Source organism: Mastigoproctus giganteus, chromosome 10, assembly GCF_048544385.1.
Source record: "Mastigoproctus giganteus isolate SK-2022 chromosome 10, ASM4854438v1, whole genome shotgun sequence".
NCBI classification, from domain to species: domain Eukaryota; kingdom Metazoa; phylum Arthropoda; class Arachnida; order Uropygi; family Thelyphonidae; genus Mastigoproctus; species Mastigoproctus giganteus.
Genome location: NC_143584.1, coordinates 34,078,748 through 34,104,595, shown reverse-complemented (window position 1 = coordinate 34,104,595; position 25,848 = coordinate 34,078,748). Strand labels below are relative to the sequence as shown.

At 37.3% G+C, this 25,848-nt stretch overlaps 1 protein-coding gene across 5 annotated transcripts in view; it reads left to right on the top strand.

Moving 5' to 3' along the window:
- Vinc (vinculin) overlaps positions 1 to 25,848 on the top strand; it is a 336,038-nt gene that overhangs the window by 196,947 nt on the left and 113,243 nt on the right. For all 5 annotated transcript variants that reach the window (XM_090383807.1, XM_090383806.1, XM_090383804.1 and 2 more), the window contains exon 15: positions 4,952 to 5,149. In XM_090383807.1, coding sequence (XP_090239933.1) covers positions 4,952 to 5,149 — 198 coding nt within the window. The remainder of the gene's footprint in view (positions 1 to 4,951; positions 5,150 to 25,848) is intronic.

Below are 25,848 nucleotides of genomic sequence, written 5' to 3'. Positions count from 1 at the left end.
CTCCATAACCACGGAATCTATGGTTAATTGCTCCTTGCATCCTTTGCTCAGCTGCTTGCATCCTTTCTGCTGTTAGGCCATTATGTTCTGGCTCTCCAAGTGGTCTGATATCTTCCTGGTTATGTAGCTGGTCAGGATCTTGTATCTTGATCTTTAGGCTTCAGATATGTGATTTGTTGAGTGAGAAACTTCGGGATTGTCTCTGGGTTTCTTATCATTCAGGTGAACTGCTCTGCCAGGTGCTTGTGTGTGGAAGTGAGCTTCTTGTACGTTATGAACGTTATCCATTCTGCAGTTTGCCCGTTGTAAGAGTTCTTGATCGTCTGTTTTACTTCTTCTTCCCGAATCTCCTACCCTCTCATTTCTTGTACATTGTTGGTTTTCTTGCATTCTAGTTCTATCCAGGTGGCTCGGCTGTTATATCTTAATTGCCTGCTCTGTATATTTCCCCAGAACTCAGGGGCCTCCGTAGCCAGGTGGGAAGGAGCAGCAGTGTGTGTGGCACACGCTTCTTGATTAGACCAGGGTTCGGGCCCATCACCACCAAATACGGAGGTTGCAGAAAGGTCAGGGAATGACCACCGCATATCCCGGAGCAATATGGCCTTAGTTGCTAATGCTCCTAAAAAAAAACAAATAACCAAAATAACCCCAGAACTCCTCCTCAATCGTCTTCTTCTCAGGTGGTCCCTTCTCTTCTTTCCCGTCTTCTCTGAGATTCCTGTAGAAGCCTCTTTGGTCGTCATCGAAGATTCGGTTGTTTATTTTCCTCTGGGAGCTCTTTGTATCGGCGTAGTCTCTTGCTGAATGCAAGGAGGTTCTGCTTCAATGTGTCCTAATACTCTCCTATTCTCTGATTTTTTTGTCTCATGTTCTCTTGAGGATGCTCTTCACTTTTCCAATTAATTTCTTACTGCTATTGCCCCATTGGTACTGGGTCAGTTGGCCTATCTTGACTCTTAATTCTTCTATCTTCTGCTGAAGTCTTCTTTCCCAAGCTGGTGGTTCCTTCTGTTTTTGGTTCTTCTGCTGCTGGTCTTTCTCTTCTTTTCCATTAATCCTCGTGGTTGCTGCTGCAGCACAATACACGGCTGTGTGGATGGCCTCCAGTGTTGCACCATTGCTGTCGAGGTAATGCGGTATTATGTGCTGATTCAGGTGGTCTGTGACTCTTCACAAGGTTCTCTTCGGCCTTTGCTTTGGTATCACATGCGTCTTTGTGGGGTCCATTCCTTTGAATTCTGTTAGGGCCTTCTTCCACTCATCCTCTATTCTGGATATCACGATCTCGTCTCTTTCCACTTCAGCTGCTGTGGGTTGTATTTCTTCTTGCTCTTCCTCTTCTGGTTCGGTGGTAGTATATTCTTCCTCCTCTGGTTCTGTATTCTTTATCCTTTGTAGTTGATCACTCACGTTCTGCTTGATTTTTTCCAAGATTGCAGGAGCTATCAGGTTCTTTGTGACGATGATCCTTCTCTGGTCCGCTATTCGCTGTTCGGTGACCTGAATATCCGGGAATCATTCCAGCCACTTGGTATATAGTCTTGCCGTGTAAGTTGTCATATCAGTCACCAGCTTCGTTATTTCGTAATATGCTTGCATGATGTACGTAGTCATTTCGATGCTCCGCTTCATGCATTGGCGCTTTCTCCCTTCCTGGGTGGTCACTTGCACATTGCACAGGAAGCACTTCCAGGTGGTGGGGCTGAATGGTCTTGCCTTCTCTTGTGGTAGCCATAAGGAGAACATCGCCACTCGCTCCACTGTTTTCCTTGGGAAACCGTCTCTGATTTTTAAAACCAACCCCTCTCTCTCTAAGGCCTGAATGCGAGTGACTTTATCTTGCACCACACTCGATGCAGTATTATTATTATTATTTTCTCGCTGGTGCACCCTAAGCCATAGGCTTCCTTGCAATGGGCGCTGCTCTTTGTGGACTAATGTTAATAGTAGAGTTCGACAGGGTTCAGTGTTGGGCCCATTGTTGTTTTCTATATTTATCAATGATATTGATGAAGATATATCAGGCTTAGCGTCAAAGTTTTCAGATGATACAAAGGTTGGGAGGGTTGTTAATGACAGTAATGGCAGTGAGCTACTGCAAGTATTTTAGAAAATTTGGGCAGATGGACTGAGAAGTGGCAACTGAAGTTTAACATTGACAAATGCAAAGAATTGCATACGGGTAGAAACAACCCCAGAGGAACATACCAACTGTGTGGTACTACACTTAGGGTGGTAGAAAATGAAAAAGACCTGGGAGTAATTGTGCAGTCAGATATGAAGTTTTCTGAGCAATGCAGACAGGCTGTAAGAGCAGGTCATGGGGTTTTGTCAATGATATACAGGAACTTTGCTTGCAGAGAAAAGGAGATGATTATCCTTTTGTATAAGGCAATGGTCAGGCCACACCTTAAGTACTGCGTACAGGTCTGGAGGCCTTATTTTAGGAAGGATGTGGATTTGCTTGAGCGTGTACAGAGAATGGGAATGAGGGGAATGAAGGGATCCTCTTACCAAGAGAGGCTTAAGTGCTGCAAATTGCAGCGGCTGGAGACTAGGTACCTGCGACATGATCTGATTGAGGTGTATAAGGCCTTGAATGGGTTGAGTACGCTGAATTCTGATGGGATTCTTCCACTTGTTCAGATTATGAACCTAAGGGAGCATAAATTCAAATTGAGGAAAGACAGTTGTAGAATAGATGTGCGGAAATTTTCCTTCAGCCAGCGGGTGGGTAATTGCTGGAACAAATTTCCATCTGTCATTGTGGAAGTTAATAACTTAAATAAATTCAAGGAGGAACTGAACAAACATTTAGAGGGAATGGTTGTCTGAAAAAATTTTTTTTTTGGCTGATGCTACATAAGCTCATACGCTTGCTTTCTTGCATCACATGCCTCTATTACTATGTGGCTATTGCTAATACTAATACATTCTCTGGCTGCTTTCTGTTTATTGAACAGGCAGGTTTTTTGATTGACATTTTGCTCATTCTCACTACAGATAATGTTCTCAACCAAATAAGGGAAGTGATAAAGTAACATATCTAAAGGACTGCAGTGGTGGGGGGGGGTTTAAAAAAAATTAAAATAATATATTTTTTTTAATATTAAAAAAAGTGAATATTTCACAGTTAGTTCATAATAGATTTAAAATAAAGGTGGCATCAAAAAGTGAATGATTTTAAATTATTTCTTGCCCATTTTTAAGATTATAAATAATGTTACTTTTTCTGAGTGTATTTGTGTGATCTTAAAAAACAATTGGGCAACAAATTACAGGTTAACCCAAACCAATCTGGGATTCTTTGAACTGCAGCATATTTTAACAAATAATAAAAACCATTATTTTATAATCTGGTACTCAAATCAGTGATCACATTTGTCCGTAAGAATCCATGTAAAAATACGGTGACATTTCTCTCCTTTAATGCTATTGCTTATTCATTAAACTTTGTAAATTAGCCCAAACATCTCTTGTAAATTACAGCTATATGCTTCAATGACCAATTTGAATTCTAGATACTTGAGGCGAAGAAAGGTAGAAAATTCCCAGTGTGAGTACAGCTATAAAAATGCATGTTTGATAAAATCTCTGGTTACTGCCTTCCATAAATAGTCACTTACTGATGTGCACAAACAATAGATTTAATTCCACACAACTAGTGTTTTTGCCACCACTATAACTAGTTTTTTTTTTTTTTTTTTTCGGGTAGTTGTTGGCGCATCGGGTTCTGTGGCCATAATGCACCTTCCAAGGTTTTTGCAGTACTTTGATCCAAGCCCGAGGCGGGATTCGAACCCGCGACTTTTGGGTTGCCAGCCAGGCAGGCAGGCACTTTACCCACCCGGCTAGCCCGGTCGGCCTATAACTAGTCATACAACCACCATCAACTACATAATTTATGATGATAGCAAAAATAAAACTTAATGATTTTTGTTATTATGTGCATGAATAATGATTGAATTTCAGAACAGTGCATTATTAAAATTAAAGTGCTATGTAAATTGATTAAGATTATGTATACCTTATTGTAATTATTATTATTATTTTTGCTTTGCCATGAAATAATTATTTTTTTTGTTTTGCCATGAAATAATTATTTTTTTCTCTGAAGCACATTCAGTGATATTCTCTCACTGATACTGTATTAGGTAGGCATTTAAAACTGACATTACATTACATAACAAACAAAGTCATAGGAAATAGTAATATTTCCTGTGACTTTGTTTATTGTCATTTGTTTACATTTAAGAAATTGAACTATTATTTTCATTTGTAACCACTAGCATTACTTTTTTATTCCTTATAAATGTTTACAGATGTAAATAAGTTCAGTTGTTAGTACTTAATATTTATTGATATGTACTTCTTCAAAACTGCTCGACTTGGTATACCTCTCTAAAATCTGAACAGTTTTAAAATCTGGCACCTCTCAATCCCATTGGTGCTGGATTTTACAGAGTTTATTATATTTTATTTTAATTGGCCTTGTGTACATTGTGGCACTTATTTCCTCAGCATGGAGTGTGTATTTTCTGATCTTTTTTTGCCCTAATAAGATGATTTTACTATAATTATGTGATCTGTGAACACAGTAAACAAAATAAACATTAAAGTAAACAAAAACTGAGTTTTTATTTACTTTAATACTTATTTTGTTTGAAACATTTTATTTTCCTTGAAGCTAGCAGATAAAATACTGTGGGTGGTGTTTTTGGAATCTTCTTGTTTATATGGAACACAAATAATACATTCCATGAGTGTTTTTGCCTCTATAGCACCCTGTTGAAGTTTCATTAATTTTCAATGTCTTTCACTTGTAAACATCAAAAGTTAAAAAATCTTAAGGTAACGTTAGTTTTGTGTTTGCTTTTTAGCATAAATATCATAATTTTTTGTGTATATATTTTTGTTATTTAAAAGTAATAGTGTAATTTTTTTATAGAGGACAACATTATGCTTCATACTGCTGCTTGTGAGGAGGCTATTGGTCATCACCATCCTCAACAAATGGTTGACAATACATCTAGTATAGCTCGTTTAGCTAACAGAGTGTTAATGGTGGCAAAGCAAGAATCGGATAACTCTGAAGATCCATATTTTGTGAACCGTGTTAATCAAGCTGCTGACCAGTTGCAGTTTGGTGAGAATATATTTGTTAGTTTTTGAAACTTATTATTATTTAATTAAAACTTGTAATGTAGCAACGCCAGGAATATACAGGGTAAACACAAAGTAGCTTTACAACTTTCGAGTGATGTAAAAATTTTATATCATAATATTTTTCAAATATGAGCTAAAAGAGTTCTGAATCTGTTTCTAAATATTATTGTATAGCTATAGTATGATTTGTGTATGTTTTATAGAGGGCTGTCTCCAATAGTTCCCACAGGTGCCATAGCATATTTGGTAAGGTTAGTTTGGTGCCCACAAACTGCAACCACCTTTTCTGAGAATATATGTATTTTGGAGGAAATTCTGAGGTTTGAGCGGCAGAAATTAATTATTCTGAAATAAAATTAAGTATTTTAAGCATTTTAGTTTCCTCTCTTTCCTTTGCCTGTGCTACTAAAATTTGGTTTTATTTTTGAAAATGGTAAAACTCAAATTGCTTATAAAATGCCAATAAATTTGCACATCAATCAATTTTGGTTACTTGTATAGGAAAGCATTTTTAATAAATAGTCAGTTGGAGTTCGTTTTATGAATTTCATTTCCCCAAATTTAAAAAAAAATTTTTTTTTTCATGGAAAGTTTAGGATCTGTTTAGATTAGTTGGAGCGGCACTGTGGGTTTTGCTCACCCCCCAAACTATTACAAATTTAGTGTATTTGGATGAATATTTCATCCTTTGTTGGCTCCCGAATATTGAGGCCATAGATGCATGTCTATGCGAAATGTGCCTGAGAAAATTGCATATGTTTTGCAGGTGATTATGTAAAGCAGAAAATAATGTAACAAACAGTGAAGCAGAGTATATACATATACAGGGTGGGCTATAAGTAAGGAACCTTGTTTGATCATAAATAGCACACTAATTAATGCTAGCACAAATAGAAAGGCATACATAAACTTAAAAAAAAAAAAAAAAAAAAACTGTTCAGTATGTCTGCCATTTTGGTCTTTAATCTTTACAAAATACAGTCTTTTGGGCCCAGAGCAACACTGCATGGGTTCCTCAGAAGTTCTTTCAGATTCTTTGATTGCTGAAACTCCAGCAGAGGCCTCTGCTTATTACTCAATATTTTATCCTTTAAGAATCCTCACAAAACGTAAGCACAGGGTGTTAAATCTGGGGAATGCAGTAGCCTTTCATTGGAACCCTGCTGTCCAGTCCATTTAGACCTGGGAACTTTTTGTCTAAGAATTTGCTGACAGTTTTTGCATAGTGAGCTGGTGCTCCATTCTGCATAAAAAAGTAATGCTGAAAATTGATCTTGGACAGCATTAATGGAATGATTTTGTCTTTTAGCAGTCTCAGGTGATTTTTTCCTGTCATGGTTTCCTCAAAGAAAAAAGTCTAAGAATATATACTGTCCAAATTCCAACCCAGATGCATTTAAAGCATTAAGCCAGAAGCATTTAAATCCTTTTTAAAGAATAAATGAGGTTGTTAAGAGAGTAAGAAACACAGTTATGACAGCTAACAGTTCCATTTAGTTTAAGTGTGTCTTCAATCCAGAGAACATTGTCAACAATATCTGGGTTTGTAACACTCATGGCCAAAACTGTTTGGCAATTTTCAATCTTCTATCTGGATCATCCTCACTGAAACATTGTAGCAATATGGGATGATAAACATTGTATTTAAAAGTTCTTTTATGATTCTATTTAAGTTTGTTTTAGGTATTTTAAATTTCAAACTTTGCTTTCTTTGAAATTTTTATTTTTTTTGGACTTCTTTTGATATTCTCTCTCACATGTTCCAGATTGGCAGATGTCTTTGAGATACAAGGTCTATCAGGTTTTGGTAGGTTGAGCACTATTCCCACTTCATCAGACTTCTTCACAATTTGCTTCATGGTATTGTTCAAAAAACTTCTTGAACTGGTGTGCAGTTTCTGTGATACTTTCATATTTTGCATGCCACTTTATAATTGCAATCCTTTCCTTCATTGTAAGTTTCAGTACTTTTTCCATGTTGAAATTATTCTGAAACAACAAAAAAGATTATAATTATTTCTGATATATGATATGTGAAAAATTATTTTTCAAATAATTTATATGTACGATCTATATCAGCAGTAAAATAACACGCACACACACACACACACACACATATATATATATATATATATATATATCAGCATTTATTAAAAATGGTTTCCTTACTTATGAACCACTCTGTATGCATATATTTATGTATAATCCTTATTTTTGGTAAACATTTAATGTTTTTTCAGGGCTCAGAATTGGTGCTGGAATGCTATTTTGGTTCATCATACTCACCAGTAATGTTATGTATACTCATTAACTGACTTTGCATTCTTTTATCCTGATTAGTATTCTGTTTTATAAAATTTTCCATTTTGAGCTCAACCCTTCTTTCTTGGTGACATCCATCAACTTTTTAAAATATATATAAAAGGGTGCCCAGTCAGCTGTAAAGGTTTGGCAGCACTGTTTTATAGCACAGATAAAGAAAGATACAAATTCTTCTTATAAAAAAGCATTGACACCTCTACAATTGTAAGCTCCATGATGAGTTATTTTGTGTTGCACTACTAATAAGCAATGCATCTATAAAAAGAAGTACAGGCATACCTCGAATAACGAATAGGATGCGTTTCACGAAATTACTTCGTTAAGCGAAACTTCGTTTTCTGAGGTAAAAATACTATGGCCAGAATGGGGATACGTTCCTACGTAAAGAAAATGAAAAGCTTTTGTTTCGAACAAAGAAAAGTTTTATTAAATAAACGGTCAACTTACATACAAAGTGAAATCACATTTTAAAATATGAGTCTAAAGTTGATTGTTTATGCTTTTTTCCTCTTTCATTTAACAATTGCCTATACGGAGTTATTGCATTTAACACTGATCGCTTAACAATAGCACTTCTTCCTAAATCAGGATCATTTTCACTAAAAAAATTCATTTAAGCACCTTTTTAAATCTTTGGTTGTTAACACTTTTTCGGCAGGAACTTCTTTAACTTCGTCTTCATTATCTTTGTCTTCGTTGCTAACAAGGTTTTCTAAATCTTCCACTGAAAGACCATCATCTTCTGCATTCAATAAATTCCTAACATCCTCTTCATCGACATTTTCGAAACCTATTGATTGAGCCATCTGGATAACTTCATTTCTAATTTCTTGGACGTTATTTTCTTCTTCTAGTACAACTTGTGGCCATATTTTGCGCCAAACTCCATTTAAGCATTTCTTAGTGACTTCTTTCCAAGAACTATCAATGTTTTCAATTGCGATTTTAATGGTGTAGTTTTTCCAAAAAGTTTTAACTGTCATTTCCACTTTATCCTCTAGTTCAGTTAAACTGCTTAATGTTCGACGCAGATAATAAGCTTTAAATGATGCTATTACTCCCTGATCCAATGGTTGAATCAGGGAAGTTGTGTTTGCTAGAAGAAACACAACTTTGACAGGAATGCATGTGTCCAATGTGTTAAGATCAGTAGGATGTCCCAGAGCATTGTCTAACAACAAAAGAGCTTTTTCTTCAAAGTTGTTTTTTTTGACAATACCGTTTTACTTCAGGACAAAAGTGGTTAACAAACCAATCAGTAACTAACTCCTTGGTAACCCACGCTTTTCTATTTGCTTTCCATATTACAGGTAAATTCATTTTTATGTTACCTTTTAACACCCTCGGATTTTCTGAATGGTAAACTAATAACAATTTTAATTTATAATTGCCAGAGGCATTTGATCCAAAGGGTAACGTTAAACGGTCTTTGGCTGCTTTGAACCCAGCAACTGATTTTTCTTCAATAGAAATGAAGCTTTTTGTTGGTAGCCGTTTCCAGAACAAACCGCTTTCGTCAACATTGAACACCAAATTTGGAAAATTTTCACGTTCAATTATTTCCTTTAGTTTTTCTGGAAACTTATTTGCAGCTTCTCCTGTTAATTTTACACTATGAATCCTGGCCCGTTTTTTAAATTTCTCAAACCAACCACGAGAAGCCCCAAAGGTTTCCGTAATTTCTTCAGTTTGTTTAGATTTCATGTGATTAAACTGGAATATTTTTTTTATGTTAAATGGGGCTGGAAATTGCCGACTTCGTTATATCGAAGCTTCGTTATCAGAGGTAACGTTAACCGAGGTATGCCTGTATATCAGTGCTTATTGGTGTGTGATGCCATTTCTTAGATGGCTACTTCAGTGCTTGTTGGCACCTCAAGTACAGCATCTGTGACAACCGAGTGATGGTATTAACTCACAAGGTGAGAAATGGAATATGAATGTTGGAATATGAACTTTTTTTTGCTCATATTTGAAAAGGTATTGCCATAATATATAATTAGCATATAATATATAAACAATAACATCATAATATATAATCAATTACATGCCATTATAAGTTGTAATGGCTACAACATCTAATCAGTAATGTCTCCTGCAATATAAGGTGTGAATTTGTGATGATAGCTTCAGTAATCTTGTTCCTTAATTTGTTCCTTTCATAAAGAGAAGTCTATTAGAATAAAGTATGAACAAGGAAGTTGGACAGTTGGTCTTCTTAAATCAATTCACTGACCCACAAACTAATTATTTAGAAATTTTTGCAGTATTACATGGTAATCAGTGGTGTATTCAGGCCAGAATGCACTGGAACAACGTTCCAGTACTTTTTTCTAAATGTCATAATAGAAAATCATTAAATTTATACATATACACCTAATATTATGAAACAAAGGCATAATCTAATCAAAGGGGCGGGAGAAATAGTATCTATTTTACCCACTACTAAAAATATATATTGATAGTAATCTTTAAAATTAATAGATTTCTTTAAAAATTTATTTAAAAACGAAAATATAAATTTTGCAATGAAGCTTGAACATTTCTTACTAAAGTACAATGTGTTAGATAAAGAGATCCAACAATGGCAAGTTTGTTGTTTATTAAACTGCACAGTCCACCATTAGAATTATGGAATCCAAATTTTGATGTCCGAACTTGGTTGCGGTCTCATCGTTTTGCTGTTGACCAGCAAACAAAAAGGGCAGTCACACAAGAAATTGTAATCGATCCTGTATGGGAATTTCTATGATTCTTCTGAACTGTATTTTTTATATTATTTTGGAGTTTTGTTTTTTTTCTGATTTTTAAAATTTTTTGTCTTTGTTTTTTACGTTTGAAATTTTTATTTAATAGTTATAAATAAATACTGAACAAATATTCTAATCTTTGACATATTTATTTTTGCAAATGAAAAAATTGTAGGTAACTATTTGTAGTTAATCGATGAGCGTTCCGGTACTCTTTTTTTTTTAGCAATACACCTCTGATGGTAATGTGGAGGTGTGTTTATTCTCTTCTGATTCTTCAAGTTCTCTGCTTTCAGGCAGGTTCAAGGCTCCATTGACACCATGTTTTTTATGAAGTTGAAAAATTTGAGCTGATTGTGGTTCATCATCTTTGTGATATATTAGATCAGAAAATTTTCAAGCATATTAAAAGCATGTAGTTCCAGTGATTGTGAATTTGAATAAGAAAATCATAAACCTTTGTTATTGAGCTTAAAGAAGTTAACTGAAGTTAAGTTTACAGATCTTCAATTACTGCTTTGCTGTTTTTGATTTTCCTTTCCTGTGAATAAGACAGACATTTGCAATCTCCAGTCTGTGGGATCACCCTCCCCCACTCCCAAATCCAAGGATGCTCTGAAAATTATGATTATAGGCTTGCTTGCCTATTTTGCAGTTGCTTTTAATATAATTGGCTAGATTCCATCAGCCTCAGGTGTCTTATTTACATTTAACTCCAACAATTTTCTCATTCACTTTCCTCTCAGTTTTAATAAAATCTTAGCTCCCAGTTAGTCTTCTGGTATCCCAGTCCCTAATTTACTTATTCTATTCTTTATTTCTATGTTAATACTCATTAAAAGACTGCTCTTAGATGCACAAAGTTATTAATTTGTCCAATTTTTGATTACTTAATGTTACAAATTTTCTTTGCTTCTTCCACATCCATAAGCACTGTTTTGTGGGTAACTAATTGTCGGTGCCTCCACAGCCAGGTGGGAAGGAGCAGCAGTGCATAGCACACGCTTCTTGATTAGACCGGGGTTCGAGCCCATCATCACCAAATACGGAGGATGCGGAAAGGTCAGGGAATGACCACCGCATATTCCTGGAGCAATATGGCCTTAGTTGCTAATGCTCCTAAAAACCAAATAACAAACAAACAAACTAATTGTCATACCATATTCTCTACAACCTGTATCTAATTTATTCAGATTCTTGAATGTCCTGCAAGCTACTATTTAACATTACAATATCATCTGCATGTGATAGTCATTGGTCCCCCGAGGCTTTTCACAGTTATTCTTCCAAGTTTGATAGTTAGGCTATCTGGGACTCTAAAATATGATATTCAGGTCATGTTTGTGAATGAAGTAGCTGATCATAATGACAACCAAATTCTTTGCACACTTTCATGATGGTAAGACAGTAATCCTATGTATCCTCCTCCCCTGACACATGCAAAGTCTGGAGGCAACTGTCCCAGTGTGAACCAATCCAAGTAGCATTTGAGATGTATCTCCACATCGCACGGATGAGTGGTTCACCCTCTGTGTCACCAGGTGAGGTCTAGTATTTTTTACATTTTGAGAATACAGCTTTTAAATGATTTTTGCAGGACAGCTGCTAGATAGTTCACCTGATTGAGCTTATTGGTAACTCTTTAAGAGGTATCCAGATCAGTTAATGTGTAATCTCATTGCCTCTGCTCTGCCAGCTAGTGACTGAACGGCATGAGTAACGTGTATGTTGGGAATACTCTCGAGACCACAGTGTCAAGGAACTTACTATGTATGCACCAAAACAAATTTCATTAATTCAAAGTGTATTCCACATCTCTCTTCCCCCCCTTCCCCACTTTATATATTGAATGCATTATGAATCGTCAGACTAATCAAACTTATTTGTGAAAAATTCTCTAAACCTCATAAAAACTTCCTCATATATATGTGTCTAATTTTCAATTCAGATGTCCATTTCCACCTCCAGTCTGCTTTTTCTGACAAAGTAACAATTATTAGTTGCCTCAACTTATGACTAATAGTACTAATACTCATACCACTAATACTTATACCACTACTCATTTCAGTTGCCTTAATTATTCACTTTCTGGTTTAATTATTCCTTTTGCTTCAGTTGTGATAATTGCATATGTCCACACTGATATTCCTTGTTAGGGACTTCTTAATTTGGGATCACCTCTTTTTGATTGCTTCTGGTTTAAAATCTCTCTACCCTGTTCTGTGGCACCTCCGTAGCCAGGTGGGAGGGAGCAGTAGTGCGTATCACATGCTTCTTGATTAGACCAGGGTTCGAGCCCGTCACCACCAAATACGGAAGATGCGTAAAGGTCAGGGAATGACCACCGCATATCCCGGAGCAATATGGCCTTAGTTGCTAATACCCCTAAAAACCAAAACAACAACAACAACCCTGTTCTGTCAAATTCATCTGTTGTCTCTGTTGTTCTCCTAAGTCTACCAATCACTTGGAAACTCTTGACTTTCTTTCCTTGAAACTCAACTTTCTTCACTCTAACTTTCCTAACAGTGAGATAATTTTCCTAGGTGATTTTAATGTCCACAAGTCCAGCTGCTTCAGTTTTCTAGTTACACAGATCCAGCTGGTTGAGATCCTGAGATTTTTGTGATTACTAATGACCTCATACAGCTTTTTCACCAGAATACTAGACAATCATAATCACACACCCAACACTGTTAATTTCTTCATCATCAACAACCTTTTAAAGTATGCAGTTAATGTTTGTGGTCTACCCGCCTCACTGCAATTTGGAGACGGCCTTTTGTCCAATGAATACTCCCTCGCGCTCTCTCTCTCTCTCATTCTTAGCCTTGTGTCATTTGACCTTACAATGATGCAAAATGGGATGATCTGCATGATTTCTATTCTTCTTTTTTTTGGTCTCGTTGATGAGTGAAATCTGATCCCAGTGTTTGCTCATACCATGTCCATGAAATTTATTTTTCTGATGAAATTCTTTATTCCACATTCTGCTCTAAAATATCATCCTTTATCTAAACCTCAGGTTTACAATAAATATGTTATGGAAGTTCAAGATATGAATATAGTATATCACGATTGGCTTGTATCCAAATCTCCAACTTCATTTTCTACCTACACTAAAACTTACAATTGTAAAACAATTATTAAACAATCCAAACTTGATTTTTAACAGGCTAAGAGTAGAAAACTTGCTTCTTGACCAAATGGTACTCGACCATTCTTTTTTGATCCCTTCTGTCTTAAAATCTCTCGTACCCTTTTCTGTCACATTCATCTGTTGCGTCTATCATTCTCCCATATCTACTAGTCACTTGGAACTTTTTGACTTCTTTTCCTTGAAACCCAACTTTCTCCAGTCTAATTTTTCTAACAGTGAGGTAATTTTCCTAGATGATTTTAATGTTTACAACTGATTTCAGTTTTCTAGTTTCATGGAACCACCTGGTTGAGACTTAAATTCTGGTTGCTTGCCATGGCTATTGGCCACAACTCCATCCACCTTGCTCCCTCCTCTGTTACAATGTGATAGTTCTAGTGCATCCTCAGCTGAAGATAAAGCTGAATAACTAGCATCCTTATTTTCGTCTAGCTGTTGTATCAATGGTCTTGGTAAATCACTTCCTACTATATGCAGTAGACTCTGCCCAGTGCCTCTTATGGTCTTCCGGCAAAAGGATGTTACAAGAATGTTACGATGTGAAAAAAAAATCTTGATACAAAGGAAGCTCCAGGCCCTGAAGGCATATCTCCATTTGTTCTCAAAACTTGTGCTCCTCAGCTTGCACTTATTTTGTATTGCTTTTTTACATTTTCTTATTCCAAGGTGTTTTTCTTTCTGCTTAGAACTTTGCTTAAATGTAATCATTTCTAAAAAAGGATGACAAATCTCTCTTCCAGTTATTTCCCCATTGCATTTGCCTCTATTCTTTCTGAAGTAATGGAGAAATCAACCAACCAATCAATCAATCACTCTTATGCTACTCGAAACCTTCCAGCTGATTAGAAATTGCCAGCATAGGTTTCATTGGTGTCAATCCACTGGTAATATATTGGCTTATGTTTCTTATCTTTGGACAAATTCAATGGAAAAATTTATTATAACTCAAGCAGTTGCTCTTGATATTTCTGAGGCTTTTGATTGTGTTTGGCATAGGATATTCTAAAAAACGTCCTCTCTTATGGATTGCCAATATCATTTTGCAATTGGGTATCTGGTTTTCTGAACTGCTCACTGTGGTTGATGGTAGATAGCTCTCCGTCTTCTGTCATCTCCACTAATGCTAGTATTAGTTGAATTTTTTTTTACCTTTCTCCCACACTTTTTTCATCTTACATATTAATGATCTTCTTCCACTAACTTGAAATCCCATCCATAGTTTTGCTGAGGTGATAAATATTTTTGTTGACACTGGCTAGACAGGAAATGGCACTCAAAAGAAAAATTTTAAAATGGTAAAAAAAAAACAAAAAACAACTCACCCATATAGAGAAGAATAACAGGAAAAGAAGAAAAATCCAAAAAGAACTGAAAAAGTATGTTTCTTTGCATGTTTAGGGTTTCTAGAAATGAAAAACTAGAGTGAATAGAGTGAATGGAAGAAATTTTTTCAGAAGTGAAAACTCCAGCATGCCAGTGGTATTATAAGTCTCCTTGCCTGGCAAAAGCTGTGACAAACTGAAATAAAAGTTTGAGAGAAGTAAATTGAATAAAGTAAGGTTGCCTAATGAAGAATAAATGAAAATACCTCTAAAAGAATAAATGAAAATACCTCTAAAAGAATAAATGAAAATACCTCTAAAAGAATAAATGAAAATACCTCTAAAAGAATAGAAGAAGAACTCAGTCTCTGAGGCCTTATATTTTTAAGGGGAAGCTAAAAGACACATCGCTGACTAGTCTAGCTGGGTGGGTAAAGTGCCTGCCTGGCAACCCAATGGTCGTGGGTTCGAATCCCGCCTCAAGCTTGGATCAGAGTAAATGCAAAAGCTTTGGGAGGTGCATTATGGCCACAGAAGCCAATGTGCCAACAACTGCCAAAAAAAAAAAAAAAAAAAAAAAAAAAAAAAAAAACACACACATCAGCAGGAAAAAGAGGGAGCTTTTTTCTTCCTTCTTTCCTGGTTTCTTTTTCTCTATGGATGGGCTTTATTTTACAATTTATAAATTTTTAGACACATTTCTTGTCTTCTCAGTGTTCATAAGGATATTTATTATATTTTATTCCTGACCTCTAAAAATAGAGCATTATAGTTTTGCTGATGATAGCAAAACTGTAATGCTCCAATTTGAGAAACCTTGCCCAGCAAAAACAGCTTTACCCTTCTTGAATATGTACCACCATTTCCTTAAATGCTAATCTCCAGTGATGCAAAGAAAACTTAGTTAATTCAATCCTTTTAAAATTCAGTCCTGTTTTATTTCTTCTAAAAAAGTCTACTGATTCTGTGCTCATATTTGATGACACAGATTTCTGTAGAATAACGTGTAGTTCTTTTAGGGATTATCCTAGCTTCTAATTGTTCTTGGCATATAAGCACATCACAAATAATTCCTTCTCTGCATCAAAAAAAAAAAACTGGGTTTTCTTTGTCCCTCTTGGTATTATTACTTTTCTTCTAAACTTTCTTTCTACTTGCTCTGTACAAATATGAAATCTGGACTACTGTGAAATACTCTTTCCACATCTTGGGTGGTGCCCTTGAAACCTCTCTGAAGCTCCCAAGTGCTATTCATAGGAGAGCAGTCAGGTTAATTGATGACCTGCCTCTTATAAAGACTCCCATTAGAGGTTACTGTATAATGTAGAACATGTGATCACAAATAAGATTCTAAGATGGATCATAGGGGTTGCAGGGCAGAATGTGGAAGATCGCTATTAATGGTTACTCTTCAGATTGGGTTAATGTAAGAAGTGGAAATCCTTGAAAGTTGGTATTGGGCTACTATTGGTTCCGATTTTCTTCAGCGACATTGATAAAGGAATACAGGGAGTGATGTCAAGGCTGGAAAACAGTAGTTAATAATCAGCACTTGATGGGTTGAATTAAAAACAGTGGAGGAGGAAAGGAATTTGATACATCAGACACTGTTCTCCAAGCAGTGCAGACAAGTGCTGAGGAAGGTCTGTGATGTCCTGTTGATGATTTATTTAGCACTTTCTTGTAGAGATAGGGAGGTCATAATCCCACTGCACTTGGAATACTGTGTCCATGTATGGAGGCTACACATAAAAAAAAAGACATCAAGCTTCTTGAAAAGGCCCAATGAAAGGCAGTTTGCTTGGTGAGATCTAAAGGGGATACCCATATGAGGGAAGACTGAATATGTGAGCTACTGATCTTGGCAGCTAGGTACCTTAGAAGAGGACCTGATTGAGCACGGTAAGACTCCAAAGGGGGACAGTATAATGAATGAAGACAAATTTATTCACTGTTATGATTCCAGAACTAGTCACCATAATTTCAAATTACAGAGAAAGAGATTTAGATTGGATTGTGGAAAGGTTTCTTTTATCTAGTGAATTGTTCATTACTGGATATGATAACTTCATTGGAGTTGAGGTTGACAGCTTGGAAAAATTCAAAGGTCAGCTGGATAGTTATGCAAGGAGGAGAAACATGTAGGTTATTTTCTTTTTTTATATATATATTTATTTTTGTTATTAATTTTTATATATGTTATTATTTATTTAGTTATGTATTATTATTATAAAAATTTTTCTCCTTTTTTATGGGATTTTTTCTGCCCTGTGATGGGTACTGGTACTAAGTGCACGGGGTGGTTGGTTGTATTCAGTTGCTATTATTGTTATTGTTACTTGAAGAACTCTCTTACTGTCCTACAGGTGTTCAAGGACGTGGCTTTCTGGAGTTACATGTAAGTGTTCTCTTGGAGGTCTATTGTTGATAGGCTCTTATGGAGGCTCTTTGGCACCATGCCAGTGGTTGACACAGTGATTGGTTTGGTCATTATTTGTTCCTTATGCCACATATCTTTGACTTCTTGAAGTCTGAGGTCTTCAAGGTCTGAAGACCTCAGACTTCAAGGTTTGAGGTCTGAGTACTTCCTGATCTTTTCCTTGTATGTTTTCTGGAGTTTTCCTGGGTTGGGTACCGCTATGTCGATCAGGTAGGTAGCCATTTCCTTCTTATCAGTGAGGGTTATGTCTGGTCTGTTGTGTGGGGCGATCCCGCACAACAGATCAGATGCGTGGTCCCCTTGTTGAGGTTGAATGTTGTATGCCATTTGTCTATCTTTCTTATGGCTTGTTAGATTGGTACTGTATACTGGAATTGTCCCAGTGCAGTCTGACTACAGGTCTCTAGTACAGCCCGAGGCTTCCGCTTGTAATACAGTGAGCTATCTTTGATCAGCTGGTATTTTTATGCTAGCTTCTGAAGTATTATCCTTTTTTTTTAATGAAAACCCCAAACACGAGAGGTATTAGAACCTATAGTATTTGGTACCATGCTTGGGTTGGAGGTTGAGAAGACGAAAGAAGATATTTGTTGACACTGGACTTGAACTTCTGTAGATTGTAATTTTCAGGAAATACATATGAAGGAAGGTTGTTCCAGAAAACGGCAGTTGAATGAATAAATGAGGAAGATGAAAAGTTGGTTCTGTGGGTTTGAAGTTGGACAGTAAATGGATGTTGGCTGGTGGCGGCACGTGTTCGGACTGTTTTGAAAGAGAGAGCGGAAATTATAGAAGCCAATTCAGAAGAACAGTGCCCATGGAAGTACCTGTAGAAGAGGCATGCAGCAGAAACAGTACGTCTATGAGACAGCGAGTGGAGAGACTCTGTTAGAGATGAATCATTAATTAACCTAACTACCCTCTTCTGAACAGAATTAAGAAGCCTGAGAGAGGTTTTGAGGGCACCGCCCCGGATGTGGGAACAATATTCCATGGTAGGGCGAATTTGCGATTTGTACAGAGTGAACAGCTATTTGGAAAAAAAGTAACTTTGAGAGCGAAAGAGAAAACCAAGTTTTTTATATCCAGAGGAAGCAAAATTTGTAATGTGCTTGTGCCAAGGGAGATTAGAAGTTAGGGTAATCTCCAACAGAGATATATCAACTTGCCTAGAAATCGGAGTGTCACCAAAGATAAGCATAGGAGCAGAAGAATCTTTTTTGTGAGATATAAGACAAGACTGAGATTTAGAAGAATTGAAATCAACTAAGTTGTCTTTGCCCCACTGGAGAATTACCTGGAGATCGGCATTTAAGGAATTGGTAGCAAATATTCGAGAAGTTGAAGCTGATTGAGCAGGGCAAGGTTTCTCAAAATGGAAAGTGGAATGCAATGTGCTATCGTCGGAAAAACTATGGATAGGTTTTCCAGTCAGTGGAAGAAGGTCATTAATATACAAGAGGAAAAGAGTGGGGGAAAGAACTGAATCTTGGGGGACACCGGCATTAGTGGAGAAGTTAGAAGACAGAGAGCCATCTACCATCACCCTCATTGAGCAATCAGAGAGAAAACTGGATAACCAATTACTAAAAACAGTTGAAAAACCATAAGATGAAAGCTTGTTTAGAAGACCTTTATGCCAAACACGATCGAAAGCCTTTGGGATGTCAAGAGCCACTACTTGTGTTGCACCAAACCTTTCCATTGAATTAGTCCATAAATGGGTAACATAAGCCAGAATATCACAAGTGGATCGACACTGACGAAATCCATACTGGCGATCGTTGATCAGGCGGAAGGTTTCTAGGTAGTTTAAGAGGTGGTGGTTAATTGATTTCTCCATTACTTTAGAAAGAGTAGAAGTAATTGCAATGGGACGATAGTTGGATGGGAGGAATTTGTCACCCTTTTTAGGAACTGTCTGGATATGAGCAAATTTCCAAGCAGAAGGAAAAACACCTTTGGAATAAGAAAGTGAAAAAAGGCAGCAAAAAACAAGAGTAAGTTCAGAAGTACAGGTTTTGAGAACAAGTGGAGAAATAACATCAGGACCTGGAGCTTTCTTAGCATCAAGATTCGTCAAAATCCTTCTAACATCCTTTTGACGGAAGACCACAGGAGGCATTGAATGGAGCGTGTTGGGAATGGAGGGAGGTGTTTTACTAAGATCATTAATACGTGAGTTGGAAGAAAAATGGGATTCTAGCAGGTCAGCTTTATCCTTGGCCGAAGTGACAACAGAACCATCTGATTTTGACAGAGGTGGGAGCAGAGATGGGCAAAAGTTGCATCCAATAGCTTTGGCAAAAGACCAGAATGCTTGGCTACCATTAGGGCAAGAAGCAAGTTTTCTACTCTTAGCCTGTTCAAATTCTAGTTTGGGCAGAAAATGAAACTGAAGAATTGGAAACAAGCCAGTTATGATATGCTACGTTCTTCTCTTGAACAGCCTTAGCACATTTATTGGAAAACTAAGGTTTAGATAAAGGATGAGGTTTTAAAGTGGAGTGTGGAATAAAGGATTCCATTCCTACAAGAATAATTTCACTGACATGATCTGAGCAAATGTTGACATCAGAAGTTTGAAACAGTAATCCGATCAAGGAAAAGAAGAAAACAAATCTTGCAGGTCATCCCATTTTGCATTCTTCTAATGCCAAACAACATGAGGTTGGGAATAACCTCATGGGATAAAGGCTCCATTGGAGAAGAGACAATCACTAAGTTGTGATCTGAAGTGCCTAAAGGACCACTCTCTTCGGCTGTGTACTTAGAAGGGTTGTTTGTGAGAAAAAGTTCAAACGTGTAGGCTGTATGTTTAGGATTGTCCGGTATTCTTGTTGGTAAATGAATAATCTGTGCAAGGTCATTAGTTATTGCAAATGCCTCAGCATCTCGACCAGCTGGGTCAGTGTGACTAGAAAACGGAAGCCAGCTGGAGTTGTGAACATTAAAATCACCAAGGAAAATTACCTCCCTGTTAGGAAAGTTGGACTGGAGAAAGTCAAGTTGCAAAGAGAGGAAGTCAAAGATCTCCAAGTGATTAGTGTAGTTGGGAGAACGGTAGAGACAACAGATGAATTTGACACAATGAGGTAGAGAGATTTTAAGCAAGAGAAGATCGAAAAGAGGAGATTCCAAATTACCAAGTCTCAGACAGGGAATATCGGAACGGACATATGCACAAGTACCACCTTTGAGGCAAAAGGAATCATACAGCGAATAATTTGGGCATCTGAGATGAGCAGTAGTTGAATCAACCGATAACTGAGATTCTGTCAGAAAAAGTACATGGGGCTCAGCAGACTGCAAGTGGAAATGGACATCGTTGAGATTAGAATTGAGACCACGTATATTTGTGAAATGAATTAGGAAGTGTTTGGGAGGTTTAGATCTTTTCGCAGATAAGCTTACTCTATTAGTTTGACAATTCATGGTGTATTCAATAGTAAGATAAAGTGGGGGGGGGACATGCTGTATGAAGTAATGAAATTTTTGGATATGGTGTACACATGGTAAGAATATACCCAGATCCTTAACATAACGTGACCTTGACAATGCCCCCCGCATACCCACTACTCGGACTCCCTCCGGTCACTATCTGGCAGAGTAGAGGTAGCAAGATTATGCACTAGCTGATCCGGAAACCTTCTAAAGAGTTACCAGTAGGTTCAGTCCGGTGTACTAACTAGCGGCCGGCCTGCGAACACTGTTTTAGAGCTGTACCCTCGAAATGTAAGGAAGATTGGATCTCGCCTTGGTGTTCATCATAATCTCAAAATTCATCTGTCATACTGCATGATGAAAGAGATGGGGAAGGGTTGACTGGAACTTAGCTCTGGAGACTAAACATTGGTTCCACTACCTCAAGTCTCCAATAAGTAAAGTTTTGGTATTGTACTGGTTGATGAGAGTCATCTACCACCTAGTATTGCCTGGTAACACAGAGGGGCGGCAATCTTCCATGTGGTGTGGGCGCCATCTGCTTACGTTGGTTCACACCTGGGCGGTCACCCACAGTGCTTGTGCATGGAGGTTATACCCAGGATTACATAGTCCCACCATTGTGAAGGTGCAAGCAGAGGATTTGGCTGTCACAGAACATCTGGACTGCGCTGAAATTGGGTCCACTTGACTTGAATGTCACCCAAATATCAGTTCCATCAGTGTTTCAGACTCCTGGGCGCCTCCGTAGCCAGGTGGGAAGGAGCAGCAGTGCATAGCATACGCTTCTTGATTAGACCGGGGTTCGAGACCGTCACCACCAAATACGGAGGATGTGGAAAGGTCAGGGAATGACCACCACATATCCCGGAGCAATATGGCCTTAGTTGCTAATGCTCCTAAAAAAAAAAACCAAAAAAAAAAATACCTTCAGACTCCCAGGTAGTAAGTACAGCTTGTCTGGCATATCTGAGAGAATGTCTGTGTCAACCTCAAGGATCTGGCCACCTGCTCGTGTCTGTGAGTGTATTCTGTCTGGGTAATCATACTGCATTCTGGTGTGATGTGCTAGATTGTTTCTGGAGCCAGGTGGCATCATTGACATGTGTAATCTGTTACTCTGGGATCCTTGGTGATGTATTTCCTGTGGTTCCTGGTGTTGATTACCTGGTTTTGGATGGTAAGCATGATGCTTTTGGTCATGGGGAAGAGCCATTCATTTGTGAGCCAAGCATTGGAAGCCATCTTTTTTATGTAGTCTTGATGGAGGTCATTGTAGTGTCTGCCATGGGGTGTCATCTTCGCCCATCTTTCTGTCTTTGTTTCTCTGTCTGTGTTGTGAGTATGGTCCCTTGTTGAGGTTGAGCATTGTGTGCCATTTGTCTATCTTTCTTATGGCTTGGTAGATTGGTGCTGTGTTTTTCTGGAAGTAATCTCGCAGGTTTTTAATCACTTTCTTCTCTTGTTCAATGAGGTCAATCACTCCCTTCCCTCCTTTTTTATGTGCTGTGGTCAGTCTTTTGATGGCTGACTTCAGGTGGTGGTGTTTTTTTTTTTTTAAATGAAAATCACAAATACAAGAGGTATTATTAGAACCTATAGTACTTAGTACCATGCATGGGTTGGAGGTTGAGAAGACGAAAGAAGATATTTGTTGACATTAGACTTGAACTTCTGTAGACTGCAATTTTCAGGAAACACATATGAAGGAAAGTTGTTGCGAAAACGGCAGTTGAATGAATAAATGAGGAAGATGAAAAGTTGGTTCTGTGAGTTTGAAGTTGGACAGTAAATGGATGCTGGCTGGCGGCAGCAAGTGTTCGAACTGTTTTGAAAGAGAGAGCAGGAATTATAGAAGCCAATTCAGAAGAACAGTGCCCTTGGAAGTATCTAGAAAATGTATGCAGCAGAAACAGTACATCTATGAGACAGAGAGTGGAGAGACTCTGTTAGAGTGAGTCATTAATTAACCCAATTGCCTTCTTCTGAATGGAATATAAAAGCCTGAGAGAGGTTTTGGGGCACACCCCAGATGTGGGAATAATATTCCATGGTGCGGGTGATTTGCGATTTGTACAGAGTGAACAGCTGTTTGGAAGAAAAGTAATGCTGAGGGTAAAAGAGAAAACCAAGTTTTTTAGATGCAGAAGCAATATTTGTAATGTGCTTGTGCCAAGAGAGATTAGAAGTCAGGGTAATCCTCATAAGAGATATATCATCTCGTCTAGAAATCGGAGTGTCACCAAAGATAAGCATAGGAGCAGAAGAAGCCTTTTTGCGAGGTATAAGACAGTACTGAGTTTTGGAAGGGTTGAAATCAACTAAGTTGTCTTTGCCCAGTGGAGAATTACCTGGAGATTGGCATTTAAGTAATTGGTTGCGGATGTTCGAGAAGTTGAAGCAGATCGAGCAGGGCAAGGTTTCTCAAACTGGAAAGTGGAATGCAATATTCTATCATCAGCAAAACTATGGATAGGATTTCTGGTCAGTGGAAGATGGTCATTAATATACAAGAGAAAAAGGCACCTGGTGGGCAGGAACAGCATTGCGTAGCACATGCTTCTTGATTAGACTAGGGTTCGAGCCCGTAACCACCAAATACGGAGAGTACGGAAAGGTCGGGGAATGACCACCGCATATCTCCGGAGCAATATGACCTTAGTTGCTAATGCTCCTAAAAACCAAATAACAAACAAACAAGAGGAAAAGAATGGGGGAAAGAACTGAACCTTGAGGGGCATCAGCATTAGTGGAGAAGTTAGAAGATAGAGAGCCATCTACCATCACCCTCAGTAAGCTGTCAGAGAGAAAACTGGATAATCAATTACAAAAAACAGTTGGCAAACCATAAGTTGGAAGCTTGTTTAGAAGACCTTTATGCCAACCACGATCGAAACCCTTTGAGATGTCAAGAGCAACTGCTTGTGTTTCACCGAACTTTTCCATTGAATTTGTCCATAAATGGGTAACATAAACCAGATATCACCAGTGGATCGACTCTGATGGAATCCATACTGGTAATCATTGATAAGACGGAAGGTTTCTAGATAGTTTAAGAGTTGGCGGTTAATTGATTTCTCCATTACTGTAGAAAGAGTAGACGTAATTGCAATGGGACAATAATTGGATGGGAGGGATTTGTCACCCTTTTTAGGAACTGGCTGGATATGAGCAAATTTCCAAGCAGAAGGAAAAACACCTTTGGAATGAGAAAGTGGAAAAAGGTGGCAAAAACCAGAGTAAGTTTAGGAATGCAGGTTTTGAGAACAAGTGGAGAGATACCATTTGGACCTGGAGCTTTCTTAGCATCAAGATTCGTCAAAATCCTCCTTACAGCCTTTTGACGGAAGACCACAGGCGGCATTAAATGGAGCGTGCTGGGAATGGTGGGAGGTGTTTTACCAAGATCAAATTTGAAAATAGCAAAAAACTTAATTTACAGTACTCAACTCATATGATCCATTTTGGTGCGATGAAAATTAAAGAAGCAGCATGGTTGTGTGAATTAGAAACTTAAATAATATGAACAGAAAATGGTTGTTGCGTGGTTGTAATTATAATTACAATTTAAAAGAATAAAGATACATGCTCAAAAAAAGGGGAGTGCACATCCCATTTCTTGATTGTCATATATAAGACCTGTGTGTTAACACTGATAAGGTAAGTAGTTGATGAAAAAAGCTAATAGTCATAAACGGGTGATTTTTGAACTTTTCGTCTTCAGTTTGCATTGCGTGGTAGGAAATTCGAAGTATTTAAAGGAAGTTTATTTCCCCTCATGCAGTTCAGTACATGCCGAAATTTCACGTGTTAAGTTCCAAATAGGGGACAAGTTTATGGGGAGTTTAGTGTTTAACACATTTAATGAAGTGTATTGCCAAAACTATTCGATAACGAAAGCTTCTTGTTGAAGGATTTTGTAATTGGAATTCAATTTAATAACTGTAATTGCTGAATCAATTAATGGATTGTGATTACAGGAATGGACATGTTGTGCGAGTTCTATATGTGTTTGGTTGGTTTTGAAACTGTTGAAGTGATAATACGCATGTGTATTAGATGTGTTGGAAGTGCATTATTTTGCTGTAGTACTTCCTATGTAATACGCTGTACAGTCAGATTGGCATTTTATCAAATATGTGATGTTATTAAAGTCTCACATCGAATACTTGTGTCTCACTTTATGTGTGTTGAACTTAGAACCCAGTTTGTTGTATGATGAAAACGTCAGCATTATATCTGCGTTCATAAAAATTTACTGAGTCGTTTAGCGTTATTGATTATGAAAGGAAAGGACAACGTGAATTCCTAGTTTCTTATCATGGTTTAAATTATTTGGGTTGTTAATTCTATATTCAGCTTTGGAGATGGTTTCTCTAATTAATTGTGGTGGATATTTCCTGGCTATGAATCTCTCTGTGAGATATTGCAACTCAATTGATAAATCTTCATGTGTGGAACTATTTAATGGCATTATAAATTTGATTGTAGAGAACTGCTCTTTTGATGTTCAATGGATGATGTGAATAAAAATGTAAATATTTACCTGTATGTGTACTTTTCCTATAGATTTTAGTGGCTAACCTTGTTCCTGTTTTGTATATGGTAAGGTTAAGAAAGTTGATTTTATTCTCTGTTCCCACTTCAAGGGTGTATTTAAGCCTCTCGTGTATGGTATTGAATGTATTAAGAAGTGTATCAATGGTTGACTTATTGCCTATCAGTAATATGTCATCAGCATATCTCATGTATAACTTGATGTTTGAGGAAAATGGTTGGAGTACTTTTTGCTCAATTGAGGCTAGATAGATCTCGGACAAAGGGGCCAAGATTCCCAGGCCCATGGGGAGGCCGTATATCGTTCATAAATCTTGTTTTGAAAACGAAAATGTTTTGCATTTAATAGAAGTGATGTAAGTTCTTCTATATTATTTACATTCAAGTTTGTATGCTTGATTAAAGTGTCATCAGTTATGAGTAACTGCCTCAAGGCTTATAAGGTAGACTCAATGTGTACATTTGTGTATAAGGAGATGACATCAAATGACGCTAAAATATCATTATCTGAAATGGAGACAGAAGTTGTGTTCATGGGCCCGTTTAGTGTTATGTACTCTAAATTGAGAAAACCTCATGAGAGGTGATATAATTTTAACAAGGAATGTAGAGGGATTGGCAAAGGCAGAAATTTTAAAAGAAAGGATGGATCTTAACGGGTAATTTTGTTTGTGGAGTTTAGTG